This window comes from Cupressus sempervirens, chromosome 7 (genome assembly GCF_028749045.1).
Source record: "Cupressus sempervirens isolate cs-2001-9-10 chromosome 7, ASM2874904v1, whole genome shotgun sequence".
NCBI classification, from domain to species: Eukaryota; Viridiplantae; Streptophyta; class Pinopsida; order Cupressales; family Cupressaceae; genus Cupressus; species Cupressus sempervirens.
Genome location: NC_143124.1, coordinates 667,635,983 through 667,658,465, shown reverse-complemented (window position 1 = coordinate 667,658,465; position 22,483 = coordinate 667,635,983). Strand labels below are relative to the sequence as shown.

At 33.6% G+C, this 22,483-nt stretch overlaps 1 protein-coding gene across 3 annotated transcripts in view; it reads right to left on the bottom strand.

Moving 5' to 3' along the window:
- Window positions 1-3,448, bottom strand: part of LOC149548436 (Transducin/WD40 repeat-like superfamily protein) — a 223,209-nt gene extending 219,761 nt beyond the window's left edge. For all 3 annotated transcript variants that reach the window (XR_016354026.1, XM_089792504.1, XM_089792505.1), the window contains exon 1: window positions 3,187-3,448. Coding sequence is in view for 2 of the 3 variants with exons in the window: in XM_089792504.1 (XP_089648630.1) it covers window positions 3,187-3,333 (147 nt within the window). In the remaining variant the exon portion in view is untranslated. The remainder of the gene's footprint in view (window positions 1-3,186) is intronic.
- Between the last annotated feature and the right edge of the window lie 19,035 nt (window positions 3,449-22,483).

Here is a 22,483-nt window from a genome sequence, read left to right as displayed (position 1 = left end):
AAACTCCAACTTTATAGTGGGATGTTGATCTTGAAGACACCACCCAAATTGAGGAGGAGACACAAGATGGATTGGTCAAAGTTCCAGTGAATGAGGCAGTCCTCATAGTGGCAGTGGCTCAAAGTCGAACTCTAACTTTGATGCAGTATTGACGAATGTCATTTAGAGGCAACCTCATACTTTCTAGTACAATGTTTTTGTGACTTTGTCATTTTGTGGTTCAAACTTGCCTTTGGGTATTTTGTTGTATTTTTAAGTTTTATAGATAATGGCAGGAAGACACATCTCAAGGACTACAACATGTTCCCCAAACTGAAACATCTTGAATCCCAGGATACTTTTACCTAAAAGAAAAAACAGAAAAGAAAAAGCCTCATCATGGCACATGATATCATCTCTGTCCCTTTTTTATTGTTGCATTAGTTTATTTCCATCGGGCAAACTTATTTTCACATATCAACTATATTTTTTCATGCAACTAGGTAAATTTGATAGCTTATTAAATTATATCCATCTCCCTGCAACTAACCAAATTTATAAATTATTCAATTATATTAAAAAATGGCATCTCAATGTACCCGTCTCCTGTTTTTGAAAAATACACCAGTACCATCTCATGTACTAGTATCAGTACCAATCTCTTTGTAGCTTTGATTTTATATCATATGCACATGATGTTGTATAAGAAGGATTTTAAAATATATATAATGGATGCCTTATCAATGTTATCAAATGAATATATGAAATTCCCCTATTTTTGAAAATTTACTCACTTTTTATATAGCTGACCCTTTTGCCATACTCAGACCATCCCTAAAATGGCCTAAGAACATCCCTCCCACCACCAGTCATCCCTGTCCCAGAATCTTGGAGGAACATTGCAGAAGACACATCAGTCAGTTGTTTACTTCCATTCCATCTGCTGTCCACTCATTCTGTTATTGACCATGAAATGATAACTGGTTCAAATTACATATTAAAGCATCCTTTCAAGAATACATGCAATCTAAACTTATAGCGTTTTATCTTGTTGGTGAAGTCAATACAAATGCCGCTGAAGTCACGATGCTGACAAAGTGGCTTACCTTGCTACATAAGTCACAAGAAAGCTTACTGATGAAGATGACAGGACTTGATGCCTTATAAGGGACGATAATGGGATATTTATGGAGGCTCAAACATTTTTATACTCTGGGCACAGATAATACTCCTGGGCACAGATAATGAAGTGGGAGTTTCTCCTTATATAAGGATCAGAAATGGCAATCTTCAAAACACAGATTCCCCAATCATATGAGCTGATTCTTAAATCATTACAAATGCAACTGTCAAATGGATGGCACCCAATTGGAAGCTGCCATAGATGACAAAGTAGAAAAGCAATAGACTACTTAGAAGGGTTACACTAGCAACCTCCAAAGCTGTGGATTCCCTAATATGAATCATAATAGGTGAGTTTCAAATCACTATTAATGCAATGATCAAAGGGAGGACCCTTGATTGGAAGCAAAAAAGCATCCTTTGGGAAGGAAGGAGCCCCCTTCATAGATTACAGACAATACAGTTCGCATACTGCTCCAAAAACAGCCAACAGAAGGGTGGAACTATTAGCAAATGCAGTAGTCACTCAAGCCCTAGTACCCATCCCCTGTTAGCGATGCTGGGTGGGATGGATTACAACTACCAGCTCTCTTCCTAAATGATTTCTTGGCTTAGCTTGTAAGCAAAAACAAGTGAATTTGATTCTCAATGAAAATCATAGTTTGATCAAAAAAAGTGCATCTTGTGGATCGTAACAAAGGATACAGTAAGCATTGTAAGGAAAATACATATATGATTGACCAGTCACTGAAATTTTTGATTTATCCAGATACACTGGAATATAGTTATACAAAAATGATTACAAGGTGCAAACAAACAGTCATGTCAAACATGGATCCTTCGTAGATATTGTTTTCAATGGCATTGTTATTAGAGTCCCAGTTTTTCAGGCTATCATTAAGCATTGGACAAAGATGAAGAGTTTACCGAAGGGCATGCTGCTAGCATAGAACTGAATAAATACTTACAATTCATCAACACAGTGCCTATCATGTTTAGAAAAGAGCCCAGAACAGAACTCGATAGATACTTAAACGTCATCTACACAGAGCATTCTATGTCTAGAAATGAGCTCCAGAATCTTAGTTCTTATAGAATGCTGATATCTACAAAATGCTGAAAACAATGGACGGGTTCCTAATAAGGGAATTTGTAAAAGCGGAGACAAAGAAGCAGGTCAGAACAATGGTACGATAGTTGACAGGATTTGTGAGGGAGGAAGAAGCTGAGCTATCTACTGCTACCAATGAACATGTTAGGCAGAGAGCTCAATTCCGGGGAGCCGCCAGATTTATGTGGGCACTGGCAACTGATTCTGCTTTCCTGCTTTAAATTATAGGCTCTAAGCATGTTGTATTTGAAGGGCATGGATGCCCTTGGCATTGTACGGCAAGATCATGCGTTATGATGCTGACAGAGCTATAAGGTATAACTCTTTCAAGTTTTGTTGTTGTACCCGCAGCTGAGATAGAGGAATTAATGGTAAGCCTTCAGTTAAGCATGTGTGGAAGGATGCTTGGGAGTTATCATACCAAGAATCCTGATTGTAAAAGCACCATAAATAATGATATCCATTTTGTGAACGCAGCTCCTTATTAGATTGGAGAATTATATTTTAGGGGCGCAAGATCTAGAATGACCGAAATCTAACAAAAAAGAGATGCTAGGTGCAAACTACTTAATCGGTTTTTATCCTTTTTGTTGAATCTTTGTGAGAGATCAACAAGCCAATGAATTTTTTCACTGTTTTCGAATTGTCATGTTAATCGATCCACTTTATTTTTTCTGCAATACTTTCACATAGTACGAGCGGGAAAAAGCTTCACAAACTTCTTTCAAAAGAACAATGACCGCTTATTTCAGCCTCTTTGATACATAGTATGCAATGGATATATGTTGCCGCAAGGGCTCCCATTACATATCCACTACAAAATTGTACTGCAGTTGCAAGTTTGGCAATATTACAGTCGTAACAGGGAAAACTGCACGGCTATTAGATTTATTTGCTGGCAATTAAATTTTACAAACCTTACATGCGGCTCGAAAATGTATAAGAGATTTTCTGTCTTATTTCGAAATGGCTACCTGTTGGGAAGAGAGCTTCCACCAGACGATGGCTCCATCTGATCCGCCGGTGTAGAGACTTGGAGGGTGATTAAGCACCGCAGTGGCCACAACGTGGTGGAGAGGAGGAGAGGAGGCCCATAAGGCCTGCACCGACTCGCATCGCATGCTGAATTGCCCAATCTTCAAATAACTGTCATGGCAATCGTCTTCTATGCAAATGCTCGTAAGAGGAATTTTTTTGCAGAGCTGGTGTCAATGTTTTGTTTATGTGTTATAAAAATAAAAATTAAAAATAATAAATTTAGTTTAAACAAAGAAAGAGCTAATATGCATATCAGCTAAAGTAGTGTAAATTCAACCAGTTTTAATAGTGAATGTATGATAATTAAAATGATTCGAATATTTACCTTAAGCTATTTGAAAGTAATTTGTTCAATTATAAAAAGTAATTATAAAACAATCTATTTGAATAATTATAGAAATATTACACTGGAAGTTTGATTATTAATTTTTTTAATAATTGCATAGGATACTAATGATAAATAGAATTCATCATTTTATAATTCACATTTTTCATAATTTTATTAGTCGTATGCAAATTTTGATAAGGATAAAAATCAATTTCTCTCAACAAAAAATACAAAATATATGTATGGCATTGATAACAACCATGCATTAATTTACAACATATGAAAAGATGTCATTTTATTAATAACAACTTTATGATTCATTAATAATAATAAATTTTATCTTTTTATAATTGCATTAATTTATTTTTTTTGAATTTATTTTTATGTGTGCATTTTTGCAATAGCATTTTTAATAAATATCATTTATTGACATATTATTTAACTTGATAAAGTTTTATAAGTAATTTGACAATTTTTTTACCTAATAAAAAATAAATTATATTATTAATAATAGTCAATGAGTTTTTTTAATAAAATATAGATATTGTCAATTTTATACTAAATGGTCTTACATAATTTTCACATTTAATTTAGTTCTAGAATTTATTTAATTTTTTAAATATTAAAAAGATTTCAAATTAGTGATGTTATTATTGATATGTTATTTATTGCAACAATAAGATGGTTCTTTAAAGACTTGCTCAAAACAAGCTTAACAAATTTACAGATTTGTCATGCAAAATTATCATAATCAAACTCGTGTATTATTCAAGACATAAACTCAACAATAAAAAATTGAAGACAGGAGACTAATTTCAATAATAATAGTACATGTGAGACTTGTTTAAATAATATTTTTCTAAGAAACCCCCTCTACAGGGTTGCATTTCCCTGCTCAAATTAAAAAGTCTTATACATTTTTTAAGATCTTATATATTGCACTATTGGCAAGAACTTTGACGCCTCACTTGTTTTATCTATAAATAGTTAAAACAAATTTAAGATTAGTATGTGATATTTTTATTTTAGAAATTTGATTTTACATTGTATATGATACATTACACTTTATTGGATTACCATATTTCATTTTAGTTAATTATTTATGTATTTATTTACTTATGTCTAATTATATATAAAAATAAAAAATATAATATAATTATGTAATTAAATTAGATTTCTGCATCTAAGATTCTAGAATCTATCATCTCTTAAGATCTACAATTGCATGTCTCTTAATTTATCGTTTGCCTTAAGAATAGAAGATTATTTCAGCTATGTGGGGTAAGTTGTAGAACAAGATCAAGTCCATGGCTATAAAAAACATCTTACGGTTGTAGAAGTCATTCGATACTCTATACATTTCTCATTTTTCTTTCACATCTACTTGTCTTTGTTATTATTTAAGGACTTGTGGTATAAAAGTTAACTTAAGAGGATTGACATTAGTATTGCAAGGAGACATGTTTTTCTTGGTCAATCTCTAGAAAACATTAGCAAATGATAGAAGGTAACATACTTTAGTCATAGATATGTTCATATAATTCTTGTGGAGAATTATGTTCCATTTATTACACCAATTGAAGAGTCAATACAAATTGATACTAATATTTGGTAGAGATGAAATAAATGCAATTGAAATCCTTTAAATACTAGCTATAGTAATTGTGGACACACGAAATTTGCATCCATATTTTAACCTAACATTATCATCAATTTCATATTGTATCTTTATTAATTCTTTAAATAAATTGTTTATCCCTACTTTATCTAAGGCAATGAACTAATGTTCTCGTTAGCCCCCCCATTTAGATCCGTATTAATTTTTGCTAGGAAAAAAAAATGTCATTTTCCAAACTTTGTAAGGTACAATTTTTAAAACCACTAATGATCTATTAAATTTGATTTTCTGATTTGTCTGTGAATAATTTCCTAGGGAATATCTGTATTTTTGTTAGTAAAAAATATAGAACATTTAAAGTCGATGTTGGCATACCATGTATTAGAAATGATAATAATAAAAATTGCAAGTGAAGTTTCCAAACCATCCTCTTTTGTCTAGAAAACAATAAATAGAAGGAAAAAAAAAAGCCACTAGTGCATTCAAGAATTACAATCCACTTTATAGAATTTATGTTTTATTTTTCTGATTGTTGTAGCACTATTTTGGGTTGTGTAATCACCCAAAAATGGTCACCTGGACTATTATCCCCCTTCTCAGCATTTTGGCTAGTTTATTTAATTAATTGCCTAGACAAAATCTTGAAAAATTAATTTATGTGATTTTATCCTGTAGTTTGATCACTATATCCTAAGTTCATATTCAATTAAAAGTAACATGCCCCCTTTTAATTAAATAAAAGACCTCTTTCACCTTCTTATCCTAAGTTGCACACATAAAATATTTTCCCCAATTTAAAAATAAAAGAAAAGACTTTTTGTCTCACACGGAGATGCAAAAATCAACTCTTTCTCATTGGTGGAAATGATCTTGCACATGGATCATGCTAAAAGTCAACCCTCACTCTTGATCATTCATCTCTTGATCTTGATCTAAATGGTCTGTACATCTTTAAAAGAAAGAGCTCTCTCTTCATTTAAGGATCTTGCAATTTGAATTATTATTATGTTGTAGGTTTTCTTACAGGTTTTCTTGGAGCATTTGTGGAGAACTTATATCTTCTCTCTCTTACATTCTTGCATCCTTGCGCTAGTTTAGCTTCATTTGCATTAGCTTAGTTTCCTTATACAATAGAATAGTTCACCTAGCTTAATTAGAATGGCTTTGTAATACCTTCATGTTGCTAGTATAGTTGCATTTTTTGCATTCCATTTAGCATAGTTACATTTGCATTGCATTTCTATGGAAGTTCTTTGACACTAGCACTCTTGCTTTGTCTTAGAATCTCTCATCTTATGGTTTATTTGCAAGGGTTTGCATTACTTTGGCTTAGTTGAGAGCCATATCATTGTTCATTGTATCCCTTTGCACTCCATGACTAGGGAGCTCTAAGCCACCATTCAAGTTTTCCAATCTATAGGATACCTTAGATAGAATGGTTTAGAGGAGTGCATAATTCTATTGTACATTTTTTGTGCCCACTGTGGAGCAAGACGTCTCTATTTTGTCTCTCTATTATATTTTGTCTTGCATATTTTCTTGTTGTTTCGTACTTATTTTATTTTGCAAACAAAACTATCGTGTGATACTTTATTAGTATCATAGAACAGTTTCTTCTACTATTGTGTGATACTTTACTAGTTAGAGTATCATGCCCTTTTACATACTATCGCACTATAGTTGTAAAATTTGTCACACTGGTATGGTACAAAGTATCACACAGAGCATATTTGTCCACATTTTTCACACTATTTGGGAGATCTTGAGAGACTAAGCTTCATTTGCTTGCTTTACTTGCGAAGCTCCTCTTGACAACGGATCCCCTTGTAGATAGCGAAGGATATTTGTTATTATCTCACTATTCTGCTTGGATTTGTCCTCAACATCCATTAGTACTTTCTCTTTTGAGATTAGTGGTGTTTGTTTTTGGATTTTCCAAAAAGTTGGTGAGGTGATTTCAAATTAGCATGTCAAAGAATCTTGTTTACTATGTTTGGGTAACGTGAAGAGGCTAGAGGAGTATGCTATGTTCCCTTTTGGACACATCAAAAACTTGGAACCCTGGAATCCAAATCAAGTCCCCACGTGCTAAAACTTTGTGAGTCTTCCTCTATTAGAGAGGGTTAAATCGTAGTGGACATTCCCTTTATTAGGTCAACCACATGGACAAATGCTCAAGTGGTAATAGCCATTTTTTAAGTGGTAATAGCAACCACTATATAAATATCCTTGTGAGGGAAATCCTCACAGGTGTAGTCTTTTATTGGGCTATCAAATCTCCTCAATATCTCTGATTGATTAAATTCTTGGAATATGTCAAAACCCTGGTGCTCCAGGATTGGATTTCGCCCACTCTAGATTGCAAAAGCTGCAGAGTTGATCATTACTAAGAACCTTAGTGCTACCAATTTTTCTTTTCTAGGACTATGTGCATGATTGAAAAACATTTTGAGAACATACACAATAGTGGTTATATGGATTAGATTCATACTACGACACTATTTTTGTTTATGTGCAAGGTTGCTTTGTCCCTACCCATTGCTTGTAGATGTTTGCTTGAAATCCTTGATTATTGTTCTATGTGCCTGATTATTATTTATAAATCTGAAATTGATATTAGCTGGTTAAAAAAGGACAATTCATCATTCATCATTTCAACTCTAGGGTAACCATGTTTTTGTCATTCCTGAGTTGATTTGACCATTGTGGACCTAATCTTGAGTGTCTAAACTTGTTGTCACTTTGGATCCTTGCATCATAGCTATCTTTGAGTTGGTAAGTCTTGTCTTATCTTGTCACCAACATCAAATCTTAAAAAGTTAGAGATTTCCCTAGTGGAGAAAGTTTCCTTTGGGATTCTTTGATTTCATCCTTGCATTGTGGGCATTCACTTGTCTAAACATATCAATTTATCTCATATTATTACATTTTATTACAGAACATTATAACTCTTGGATAATTCTAGAATTGTGAGACCAACAGTGGCATATTGCGTTAACCAATCGTGAGACCTCTATTGGCTGATTAAGTTAATGAGAGTGACAGAAAATTACATTATTACACCTTATTAATTGGACAAGTGATTACTTTACTACCCAAGAGTGATACCAATGCTTCTTGGAGTCTTCCTATTTATTAGTATTTTCCCTCTCATGCCGGTTACGACTAGGTTTCAAGTGAGTAACGGTAAACAACCTCAAGTTAACTTTGGTAAATTACCCTTAGTTCCAACTCATCAAAAATATAAAGGAAAAGAACCTATCTTTGATCAAACACCTAAGGGGAAAACGAAAATTGAGTTTACTCCTCCTAGCATTCTTAGTAAATTGAACATACCTAGGCCCTCTTCACTTTTTGAGCAAGTCATGTTATTCACTGGAAGCAAAGATAAAAGCATAGATGACATGATAAATGATAGATTATTGAGGTGACATGGGGTTAAACCTTTGGGATCTCGCATAACTCATGAAGACATTGATGGAACTACCTCAAAAAAAAAAAAATTTGGAGGAAATCAGCACTACGCTCTATTTCTTGCTCCTCCTGGATTATCACCTAAATCTTCTCACCCAATGGATGATAAAATTAGACAAGATGAATTGGAAAAGATAGCATACTTGGATAAGAAAGAGAAACAAGTAGCACAACAAATCAATGAAAGTTTGGCTAGGTCTCAAGAATTTCTCAACAAAACTCCAAGAACCCCTAATGGTCAGTTTAGTAGAGCAAGTATGTATACGGAAGCCCAAGCTAGAAAATGGCTAAAGATATGGCTCAACAAATGGTTAATGATATTCTTTCTCAAGGAGGTAATGTTTCTCTACCTCCTATATCTCCTCGAGGTGATGAGGAGAGACATCTTCTACAAGAAAAACAAGCTTACATGGATGCATTCATACAACATGAGGCAGAAAAGAGAGCTCATGAAATAGCACGTCATAAACTTTTTCTTGGTGGTGGTAATGGTTCTCCACCTCCTTCTCCTCCTCCTAGATATCAACAAAGGAAAATGTTTCCTCCAAGGAATTCACAACACCCTCAATTTACTACATGTGATTTTGGTGTGGATTATGATTTATTAGAGCAAGACCCAGAATTTCACAAGTACATGGATCAATACATTCAGATTAATAAGGATAAATACTTCATGGGTTTAATCAAAAAAGGTGTTCAAGTACCTTATGATTTTGATGTGAATAAGAATATCAGGAGACAAAATCCTTCATTTCAAGAACAAACTGAGAAAAATATGAAGATGTTAATGGATAAAATTACACCTAAGAATCCATTTTCTCTACAAAGTATTTGTCCTCTACCTTTTGAGAGGAGTATTCTAGAGGTTGAATTCCCTAAGAAAATAGAATTTCCTCATTATGATTAGTATGATGGGAATGGAGACCCTAATGATCAGGTAAGACAGTTCAATGTTTTGAGTTTGGAATTTGCACATAAAGATGTTTATCTTATGAGATTGTTCCCTAGGAGTTTAAAAGGTCAAGCTATGGAATTGTTCACTAAGATTACTCCCCCACTTAAGAATTTTGAGGAGCTTGTTCAAAAATTTATTCAACACTTCTCTTACAATGTTCAAAAACTAGTTTTTATGTTGGATTTATACAACCTCAAACAAGATCAAGGAGAACTCTTTGTTACTTTTTTGCAAAGATGGAGAAAATTATGTTCTCGTTACTCTAGAGAAATTCCAAAAAAAGAGAAAATTGATATACTTGTGAGTATTTTGGTTCCTAAATTGAGAAATGAAATTGGCAAATGGGTGTTTGAGACTTTTCATAATATGGCAGAAACAACTTTCTGTATTGAAGATGTTTTGAAGAATCAAGGAATTATCAAGCATAATAGCAACAAGAATAATAACAACAATAGAAATAAGAATAGGAGTACTTCTTATAAAGGGAATCAACATGTGGTTAATGATGGTATAGTTGATGCACCTAAGTCTGATGACCAAGCAATTTACAAGTTATCAGATAGTGTTCATGCTATGAAACTTTAAGCATCTTCTCAGCAAAATTCTAGAGATAATTCTAGATACAATTATGGAAATCATCAAGAGAGAAGAACTTTTACAAAGATTGGTAGATCTTATGAGGATGTTTTGGAAGAGTTGGTTGATGGCAAGCTATTAACTTTGATTGAAAATTGGAAACCACCTCCTGTGAAGCATCCACGTTGGGATGATAATGCCTATTGTAAATTTCATTAGAGCAAAACTGGTCATACTACTGAAAATTGTCAAAGGTTAAAACACAATATTTAGAATTTGATTAATAATGGAAAGTTAGTAATTGATGGTGCCAATCATGTACTAATAATGATCATCAAGCTTATAAGGATCCATTGCCTAAGCATGAAATGGGTGAATCATCTAAGAATGTGAAAGCTCAAGTGAATTATACTTATTCTAATCAAAATTATGGATATTCTAATGTAGACAATGTTATCAACATGGTTACAATTAAGGAAAATGATAAGGATTTGAATCATGCACATAATCTTGCCTTACATATTGAAGTCATGATTCACAGAACTCTTGTTAGACATGTGTTGATAGATGGGGGTGTCAGGTTGAATAAATGTCCTTTCAACATACTTGAAAAGTTGGGATATTCAGAACAAGATATTAATACTAGACAAAAGGTCACTATTAGAGCTTATGATGGTAGTGAAAGACAATCTAAAAGGATTGGTTGTTTTACCTATTCGGATTGAGTCAGTTGAGAGAGATATTCTATTTCATGTAGTTGATACTAGTACCCTTTCTTATAACGTTTTATTGGGTAGACCTTGGATACATGAAATGAAGTCATTCCTTCCACATCTCATCAGTGTGTTACATTTCACATAATGAAATTGAGATGTGTATTTCAGGAGTTAATGCTTTGGCTATCAATAATATTTCACTAGAATCACATATGCCTTTGGATAGAGTTTCAAATGAGACAGTTGAAGAATCTATAGAATGGGTGACAGAATCTAAGACACTTAATAGTGAAATGGAGGGATGTGAGGTTGTTTCTTTGGTTGAACCTTTACTTCCTATAGAAAAAGTGGAAGAAGGAAGTGGTGTTAGAGATTGGATTTACAAAGAAGAAAATGATGATGGACCCATGTTTGATGTTTGTGATGATGATGATGAGAAAGTGTATATACTTGATCAACAAGATATATGTGATGATCTGATCCCTTTTACTAATCTTATTTGGGGAGATGGACATGGTTCAATTAATGAAGCTTCTTCTTCAAAAATTCAAAATGATTCAGATATACAAAACAATGATGAAAGAGCATATTGAAATAAGTATGAATTGGATTTATCTTTAGAGCCTTCTATAGTTGATTTGGGTATTAATGTGATTCATGCTTATGATTCTCAACCCAGTATAATTAATGAGATTTCAAACTCACATATTTCTAATCAGCTAGATTCTTTAGTATTAGACAACTTTATGATTCAAGAGAAATTAAGAGGAACTTGATAGACTCCAATTTTATAGTTGCCAGCCAGGATGTTATTCATATTTAGAATATTGAGCCTTTAGAGGATGAGATTCCATCATTGAGAGTTACACTTAACAGATTAGTGACAAATGAAGATTACATAGTTATGAGATTACAAGGACTTGATTTACTTGATGAGAAGAAAAAAACTACTTTTGATTACATGAAATTTTATTATAAAAGATTGTCTAAGACTTATGACAAGAAGGTTTTCCCTAGAGAGTTTTCAGTGGGAGATCTTATTTTGCATGAGAATCCTAAGAATCAAAAAAATAGAGCTCAAAAAGGAAAATTTGAGCCTAATTGGTTGGGTCCTTTTATTATTACTACTACTTTTGGATCGAGTGGCTATTTGTTGTCTACACTTGAGAGTGATCGGCTCCCTGATCCTATCAATGTGCTTCATTTGAAAAAGTTCTATCCTTGATGTTCGTTCTTGTTGGGGGCATCTTACATATTTATGGGTCCTGAAAAAATACAAAAAAAGTGATATATTCCAAAAATACAAAAAAAATTATAAAAGAAAAAAGAAAAGAAATGGTATTTTTTCATATCAACAACGTTGTTCCTTAAATATCTTAAACACCAAAACAGTGTTTCTTAACACTACCCTGAGAGAGTCTTGTCTTGATTATCATGCTTTAGCTTATACTTAATGTTGAGCTATGCTTTGATCTTTCTTTGTATGATGATTGTTCATTACTATATATACATGTTTACTGCACTATATCTGTATGTTTTTTTATATTCCCTCCCTAGTCATTTTTGCACTAGGGCATGTGGTTTATTTTTTATTTTTTATGAGTGATTGATTAGTATTGATGAATGTCTCTATGGTTTTCTCTAGGATGCATAGCTAGAGAACTATGGACCATGAGACACATTTTTGGTTGATTTCTTGCTTGTGTGGTTTTGATCTCAAGACTTGCAATATTTCTCAACACTACCGGATCCCATTCATATCATCATAGTTTCCTTGGTGACTAGTGATGATTGTGGGAAGCTTCCGATCATATTCATATCTTCAAACTACTTATATAATTAGTGATGATTGTGTGATCTTTTTGATAGAGTTAGATTCATATCTTCATGGTTTCAACCAGTGAAGGTTGTGTAGCTCAACTTGATGATTAAAACTAGGATCTTAATCTTGGCCGAAATGAGTAAGTACATAGAATGGATAGAAGTGTCATATGGACATGAACATATAGATAAAATGAACATGCATTTTATCCCCTTGTCCTTTTGGAGGTTTTGATTTGTTTGTTTACCTTTTAGAGGTTTCATTCATCATTTTTTTGTTATCAACTTTGATCATGATTGTGCTTTTTAGTACACATCACTTTTTCATGATCTCAATCAAAATGTCATATTGCATAATTGATGGTTTTTGAGGCATTTTTCCCTCTTCTTCTTTCCATCTTCTTTTCTTTCATTCACCCCCCTTCTTTCTTTTGATTTGGGGCATGCTTTTCATGCTTAGTGATTTAACCTTGGTTTCTTGATCTATATCTTGCTTATCTTTCATCATGAACCTTTTTCTAATTTGATCATATCTATCTTGTTCTTGCTTAGCTTTTCCTTCATTTCAATTTCGATCCTGAGGGGGAAAGAACACTCTATCGAGCTTCATTGTTTGCAAATTTGATTCAAAATCTACTCATCTTTTTCTACCTAGCTTGGGGTAGATTATTATTGTACCTGTGACAAGTCAATGCATCATTTTTCATTTTCTAGGTGTTTATATTTGTCTTTTGCCTTTATATATATTTCATGAATTTTATAGTTGCTAAAAACTCTTTGGGCAAACCTACAATTATAAGACCCGCAACAACATATTGTGTTCCAGGCACTGTAAGACCCTAGATGGCATGTTGAGGGAACAAGATTTGGATGCTTAATCTTTATATATTTTTGACATAAATCAATATTTATATACACTTTATTGTATAGTTCTTTGACTTAATGTGCTTGTCATGTATGTGGACACACATTAGTCAAAGAGGGGCAAATTTATGCACCCTAAAATGGTCACCTTGACTATGTGCCCCGGTTTCATAATTTATCTTAAGCTTGAATCGATATTTACATCACCATTTCCTTCGATCAAATTAAATTATTTGAATTATTTAATTAATCATTATTATTTTACATCAATTTCCTTGATTGAATCAGAGTTAATTTATTTATTTAATTTTAAATAAATGGTTGGATCATCTTGATTTTTGTATTATTTAATTAAAGGAATTTGCTCCCTTTTAATTAAATAAAACCCCTCCTCAATTATATGTGCAACAATTATTATTTTAAAAGAAATAATTAAATAAATGTCACACAATTTATTCTATAAGAAAAGGGGTTATTTTACATTTAAATTAAATAAAAACACCCTTCATCTTATAATTTTTATGGAGTTTTACACTCCACATCTTTTAATTAAATGGTAATTGCACATTCTCTTATGTGGGTCACACCTTTTCATTTAATTTTCATTTTCCCTCTAATTTGGGAATGCCTCTTGGCTTTGGTATATAAGGAGACCTCCTTCCTTCATTTTGGAAGATGCAATTTTATTATCACCATTATTTGGAACTTTCATGCGATTTCCTTGAGGACTTGGAGCATTCTTATGAGAAGATCATGACTTCTTATGCTACCATTATGATAGACATTTTTTGAAGCTTTCATGGAGACTTGGAGATATCTTGCATGTTCATGATCGAATCTTCTGTTCATTGGATGACTTGTGAAGACCAAGGTTAATGTTCATATGAGAGCCACCACTACAAAACTTTGAAGGTCTTTGCACATTGATGATAGGAAGCTATGAGTCAATTCTTGAGATCTTGTGCTTTCATGGTGTTATTTTGAAGGATTTAAAGTATAAGGATTCATAGAATTTTATTTGCATATTTGTTCACATTTTTCAAACACAACTATCACATGTGTATACTGTGAAGTATCATACGATACTCTATCAGCACAAAGTATCACTCTATTTGGAACAGTTCACTGTTTGACTTATTTGGTCAAGTTTTGAGTCTTGAACATTTTGTTTTTGGATTTTCTCGAAGTTATTTGCTTCCCAACAAAGGTTTTTAGCAGGTCTATTGTATTTTTGGCTAACCCCTTAATGGACTAATGCATTTGTTTTGTAGGGCTGCCTAAAAATTGCTTGTAAATTATTATAAAAGAGTGCATATCAAAGAATTTTTTCTAAAAGGGCTACTAATTATTGTTTGTAGGGCTACCCAAAGCAAAAAAAAAAAAACCAAGAGATATTACCTTTAGAGAGCCTACTATTGATGGAAAGATACAAATAGGAATGACTTAAAGTGGGAACAAGAAAAACCCAACTAACTTGACCCACTATAATCACAAACCCTTTGACAAAGGCCAAATACTTGGGGGGTGTAGCATTTGTCTTTATTTAGTAGAAGTACTCGTGGGATTGGGACCATGAGGAAAATACTAAGCAAGAATGCTTAAGTTACTCTTGTGGCCATAAGGTCCATTACCTCCCGCAAGGTAGGGTGTCCTATTCATAGGTGCAAGATGAGTATTGTGAACGAGACCCTTTCTAAACACCATAGGAATAGAAGCTACCTTATTTATCTACTCAACATCTTGGTGCAAGGATTGATCCTAGTGGACTACTCAGATTACCCCAAGGTTTTACACTCACCATTTGTGTCCCTTTGGTTGTACCAATGACACCTCCATGACAAAGCCAACATCTATTGTGGGAAACCACTTTCTATGTGGCAGGAGGCATCAAGCATGGGCCAAGTTGTTGAGTAACGAGTTTTGACCTTAGGTAGTTCTGCTTGGAATGTATTTTCAAATGTGAGAAGACTCATGTAAATGTTCTCAAACATCAAACATGACATTAACATTTGTAGGATTTTATTTTTGATATCATAATTGCTTGTGTTGAAAAAGTTGTTTTGTCATTTGTTCAACTATTCGAGACATATGCTCATTTCCTCTACTATTTTCAAAATATTGTATTTACTACTACAAACTAAAGTTCTATTTTTTCATTGCTACATTCTAGTTTGAAACACTCAAAAAGTCAAACTCAAACATAGGCATTCTAGGCATAAAGTTACATTTTACATAGTTCACTAGTCCTTTATCGCACAACCTCCTGAGAAATATCATGCGATACTTCACACCTGAGAAAGTATCACCTAGTAATACACAACTGTATCACACACTTTTTATAGGTTCTATTGCACCCTTTGTCTGAATGTATTGTATGAATAAGAAGTATCACCTGACTATTGAGAGAAAAGCCTCTATGATATTATTTGCTAAACAAGTATCACATGCTTTACTGTGAAATATCATTTGGTTCTTGATGTTGTCAAAAATGAGTTTAAATTGAATCTTAGTTGAATTCAAGGTTTTTTTTGCCTAATCCTACCCTAGTCTGGTCTAAAATATTCATGTCTGGTATGATCTAAAGTCGAAAAGATGGTTTTGTCTCTTGGATGCAAACTTAACGTCACTCTATTTCACTTGTCAAAAATCCACTTACCTTTTCTCTTGTTATTATTGATCGAGCTTCTTGCTCAATTTCTTGCATCGAATCATTACTGATATAAATTCTTGAGAACTCTTGACAAGCCACTTGCTCTATATTATCTTTTGACGAATGATAATTGTGACAATACAATTTCCTCCCAAAAGGCTCTATTCTTCTTACTAAGCTAAAAAATAACCCTTACATGCTGGTTGCGACTAGGCTCCAAGTTTGTCAAGGAAGTTGTCCCTAATTCACTTTTGAACAATTGACAACTCCAACTAGATGTCCTTGTAAGCAAACCTATGAGGAAGAACATGTCCATGGTAGGCAAGAAGAGGCTAACACTTGGCACAATCCACTTTATAGCTTTGATAACTTTTTTGACACCCCCTTTGACACCCCTAGGGTTGCAGACAACATTTCACTCACCATGCATCCTAAAGAGATGAATTGCCACCTAGAGGAACTCCTTCTACAAAAGGAGGAAGAAGCATGTTGAGATAGAGAAAGATTAGAAGAGGCTAGACGTATGGCTGCTAGAGAGATGTCTTATCAACACACCAAGACTAGCACTCATGCACATGAGTTTGAAAATAGACATGCTCATGGTAGCTATAGAAATCCTTTTATGAACAACCTTGCTGGTGGATACAATGGAAACAACACACCACTGAGGTCTCCAAGAATAAATAGAAAGCATGTCCCTCACTACCTAGACCCTCACAATCACATCATGAGAGTGAAGTAGATAATGAAGTTACTAGTGAAGACCTTATCAGGTTTCAACAAGATGAAATCCTTCAAAAATTCATGCTTAGAACAAAACGAGGACCAATATTTCCAATACATGACCTATAGGGGATGGGAACTCCCCCATGACTATGATGTGTAGAGGATCATTCAAAAGAGAGAACCAAGGCCAAAACATTGAGAAAAGAAATGCAAGAGTTAAGAAGCCAACTTGCACAATTACAAACGATGAGAGAGCAACCTAAAATGTCCTTTGTAGAATCTATATGTCCTCTCCCATTTGATAGGAGTATTTACATGGTATCATTTCCTAGGGATATTAAGGTTCTCAAATATGATAAATATGATGAAAATGTTGATCCACATGACCATGTATGTCACTTCTATGCTCTTAGCATGGATTTTATGCACAAAGATACACATCTCATGAGGTTGTTTCCTAGAAGCTTGAGGGGACAAGCTATGGAGTGGTTCACTAAATTGTCACCCACTCTCAAAATGTTTCACGAACTTGCACAATCCTTATTCAACAATACTCTTACAATAGAAAACATCCCATCCTTATGTTGGACTTGTGCAATATCAAACAAAAACAAGGTGAGCCCTTTGCTACATACTTACAACGTTGGAGATCCTTACACTCAAGGTACCCTTGACATATACCTGAAATTGAGAAAATTGACATCTTTTTCAATATGCTTGTTCCCAAGCTATATTATGATCTTAGAAAATAATTGTTCACATCATTCAATGACATGGTTGAGAGTTCTTACTGCATTGAGGATGTGGCTGTAAAAAATGGTGATATTATTCTTAATAAAGACAAAAATGGCAATGGAAATGGGAAAGACAAAGGAAAACCTTGGAACAAAAAAAAAAAGTGGTCAACGATGGATTTGTAGACACTCCTAAGGCTAAATAATTAGCCTTTAACCTCTCTAACACCATATACGCTACAAAAAAAAAGGAGACCTCAAAACCTCAATCTTTTGACAAACGTAAGAGGTCCTCTAAACCAAGATGTGCCTATACACCAATGATTGAATCATATGAGGTGGTCTTGAGGACTTTTCTTGCCAACAATCTTATTACACTACCTGATGATTCCCATCCTTGTGACCCATCCATCAAACCTAATTGGTGGAGGGGGGATCAATATTGTAACTATCATAGAAACAAGGGTCATAATACGAAGAATTAGTTCAAACTTAAGGACACCGTCTAATATCTCATTAATCAAGGAAAATTCATCATGGATCGTTTAGTCAAAAACTCTGAACACAAAGCTTTCAAGCAACCATTACCCAAATATGAGAAAGGAGAATCCTCCAGAGAAAACAAAAAGGGTAATGACACTAAGGTTAGTTATGCCTATACCAACACGGACAATGTGATTAACATGATTGAACCCTAAGTGAACACATTTTCATGATGTGGCCCAAGTTTGATGAGGAACCTGACTATGATACTAACAATGAGAAGCCTAAGGTAGTCATGAAAATGCACAACTCTCAACACAAGTATGGAGATGCTAGGCCTAGGGTGACTCTTAAGGTGGCAGAATCTTCCTCTTTACATGTTGAGACTTTAAACACTACCACTAGGGGGCAATCTAAAGTTGTTATCAAAGTAGTCAATGATCCTAAAAATTCCTTATCTTCCAAATAGGTGGTTCCACTGACCATATCTTGCTATGACCTTATCTGTCAATTATAGCAAACCCCTGTACAAATCTCTATTTTTGAGTTGCTAGAGTTTTCTCCTTTGCACAAGGAGATCCTTAAAAAATATTTGCATACAACTAATGTCCCCAAAAATATTGATGTTAATCAATTCCAAATGATGGTTAACCATATCTTTTCACCCCATTATCTCACATTTTTTGAAGAGGATGACAAATCTCTTGGTCATCCCCATAATCTTGCCCTTCATATTAAATTCCAATCTAGCATACCTGAGTCTAAAGAGTCCTAATAGACAATGGTGTAGGGTTAAACATTGTTTCCTTCAACATGATACAACAAATGGGAATGTTTTAATTAGCAATTGACCCTAGAAAGAAGATCATTATCAATGCATCAAATTTCCATTCAATGGTACAAAAATATTAATCTTAGGGGACAATTATATGTACATCAACATGCTCATAACTATGGAGTCACTAGTACCTCATAATCGACCCTCTTGTGACATTAGGCCATCCCTTGTAGAATGTGAAAAGAAATTGAAAATGATGAGTCTTGGGATGGGGGAGTACACTTGGGACTCCATTGCAGCACTACCAATTTCCCCACGGCCCTATGGGAAACCTTCTAAGAAAATGAAGTCTTCTATTTCTGCCATAAATATTTTTGGAACTTTTGTTCAATCCTCAATACCTCTAGAAGTTGAAAAAGAAGACCAAGTTGTTAGAGATTGGATTTATAGAGAGGAAGAGGATAATAATGAGATTATTTTAATCACTCCCATTTCTCCTAAGAGATATGGAAAGTGATATAAAATTTTCACAAAAAATGGGCTATCAAGGTCAAGGACCTTTAAATAACAACAAAAATACTCTTGTTAAACCCCTAAGTCATACCAAAGGATGAAAAAGTAAAGATGCTACAAGCTTAGGGTTGTTGGAAATAATCAAGTCTAACAAGGTTACTGAGAGGGGAGGGGTGAATCAGTAACTCTAAAACTTTAAATCAATTATGCATAATAACATATTCACCATTTATCCATCTAATCTACTGTATGCATGAAGAGATAAACATTCATAACTCATGAACACACTGATTTGGTGACCCAGAAACCTTCCAATTAGAAAGTAAAACTGGGGTGGGGATGATACCCACAAAACTTCAATACTGCAGTATAAAGTTGGCCTGTTAAGGCTTACAATGATCACTTCTGATGATCTGCCTTGTTAGGAGCAAGTAGGATTGCTAGATCCACCTTGTTAGAGGATTTACAAACATACAATGAAGTATGCACTCTGTTAGGAGATTTACAAAAGACTGTTAAGTCTACCCTTTTAAAGGATTGACAAACTAATTCACTTGTTAGGATGAAGCAGTGGATCTGGTTACAACTGATTGCTGATAAGATCCTTTAGGCTCTGATCACCCGATGTGATAGATATAACTTTTCTGCATCTATGTGGACCTTGTTGTATTCCTCTGTTTTGTTGTTGATTTGCTTTCCTTCTTCTCAAAATATTTTAATATAACACCAACAAGGACATACAACATTGCTTCTCTTCAAATGATATATACCATTCCAATATTTACACTGGCAAGGTTGGCCAAACACAAGTGAACAAATCATTACTGAGTCGGCCAGATAGTAGAAAACTCGAGTTCCTCAAACTGACTTGGTGACCTTCTGATACTCGGCATCCACTACAATACACTGCATCGTCATGCACTCGGTAAGAGTAGAGGCATGATCCATACTAATCACTCTAAGTAGCTTGGAACTCAGTAACCATTGGTGACTTGATGAATATTGTGTCACTCGGTGAAAACTGAATCCATTGATAACCTTCTTCACTTGGTAAACATTGATTCCTTCATTTACCTTGTTTACTTGATAAACACTAAGTCCTTCGTTTACCTTGATCACTTGGTAAACACTAAGTCCTTCGTTTACCTTGATCACTCAGTAAACACTAAGTCCTTCGTTTACCTTGATCACTCGGTAAACACTAAGTCCTTCGTTTACCTTGATCACTCGATAAACACTAAGTCCTTCGTTTACCTTGATCACTCGGTAAACACTGCGAAGATCGGTGACCACTAACTGCTTGGAGAACACTGTTATGCTCAGTAACCACTATGAACTTGGCAAACACTGTTGATTGTAGTGCCTGCCCCTAGTTCGCATTTCTGTTATCATTGTCAAATTCTTTTAGGTTGATTTTATGCATTGATTAGTTTTAGAGATACTAGATTTGTAATATTATGATATTATTTCATGATTTTGATTACAAATGTATCGGTTATTATTGCTTAGTTGATTTCATTCATGTGTTGTTAATGGTATTTTGATGATTCCTAGTTAGTAAATGTGGTTTCTTTCATAAAAATGTTAACATGATGTCTTTAATGATGATTATGTTGTATTGATAGAGATGCATTATTATATGTACGCATTTGATGTTAGACTTGTGATTTTTACGATACTTACCCCATACTTGCATGTGTATGGTGTGCGTGTTTATTTTATCTTTCTGTCTGACGTGTTTGATGTGGTTAAGGGAGGGAGTCGTAGTCACTTGCTAGTCGGGATCTACACGATGAACCACTCCCCGCCATTGTCTGTTTAGTTTAGATATATTATATACATGTACATGCTCGTCTTTTATGTAGGATGTAGGTACCGGGCATCGACTTCCCTGAATTGCCAGGATGAGCGTGCCCTATTACAAATACTCAAATGGTGAGAATGGGAAGATAATGATCAGGTCCAATCCTATCCATAAGCCTAAAATACTTGTCCTGCAAGGAGGACTCATAACAAACTGTCCACCCTTGTTAAAACCCATGAGTATTTTGTGCGTATGTTGTTTTGTGAGTCTTTGATGAATTTCTGTTAATTAAGTCTAATTAATAGATTAAATTAATAATTTAATTTAATGGAAAATTATTATGATATTATGAATATTTAATTATATTTAATTAATTGAGAAATTAATTAAATATAAAGAATTAAATTGAAGATAAAAGTTTTAAGAATAAATTTAGAACATGATAATATTTATTTAATTTAATAATAATATATTTAGAGTTCATTTTTAAATAAATGCTAAATATTATTGTTATTTAAGTTAATAAATATTTTATCAATTAAGTTTCTAAAAATGAAATTAAAAGTGAAAAGGTATTAAATTATGAAAAAGATCTAAGTTCGCATGAATGAGTTTAAAATTTAAGAAATTAATTAAAAGATAAATATGTGAACTTAATAAGGATATTTTAAAGTGTGCATGAGATTTAAAAAGTTAATAAATTAATTTTAAAAGCAAAGTAAAGTGGAAAGTTAAATAAAGTAATTTAACAATTCACTTAAAGTGCATGAAGGAATAATAAAAGAATATTTTAATTAAAAGAAAATTAATTGTGCATGAATGAATTAATTAAATAAAGTAATTATTATTTTAGAGTTGTGGAGATAGAAACCCTAAAGGGTAATTAGATTCTATATTAGAGGGTTTTGGGGTCATTATTTGGGGGAAGTTTTTCAGACACAGGTTTCAGGGAACACACTTTTGGAAGGGGAACAAAGAAATCTTTGAAAGCTTTGAAGGGTTTGGATTAGCAAAGGTTTCAACAAGTTGTTAGCATCAGATCAAGGTAGGGTTTGTGAACCATTGTAGAAATATTTTCGGATCTTTGTTTTCTTCGTGCTTGTTGAAAATTGTTTTCTCAAATTTCGTTGTATGAATTTTGCCACCTTCCGTTCTAAATCTTTTGCTATTCGATTTCATTTGTGAATCTACAT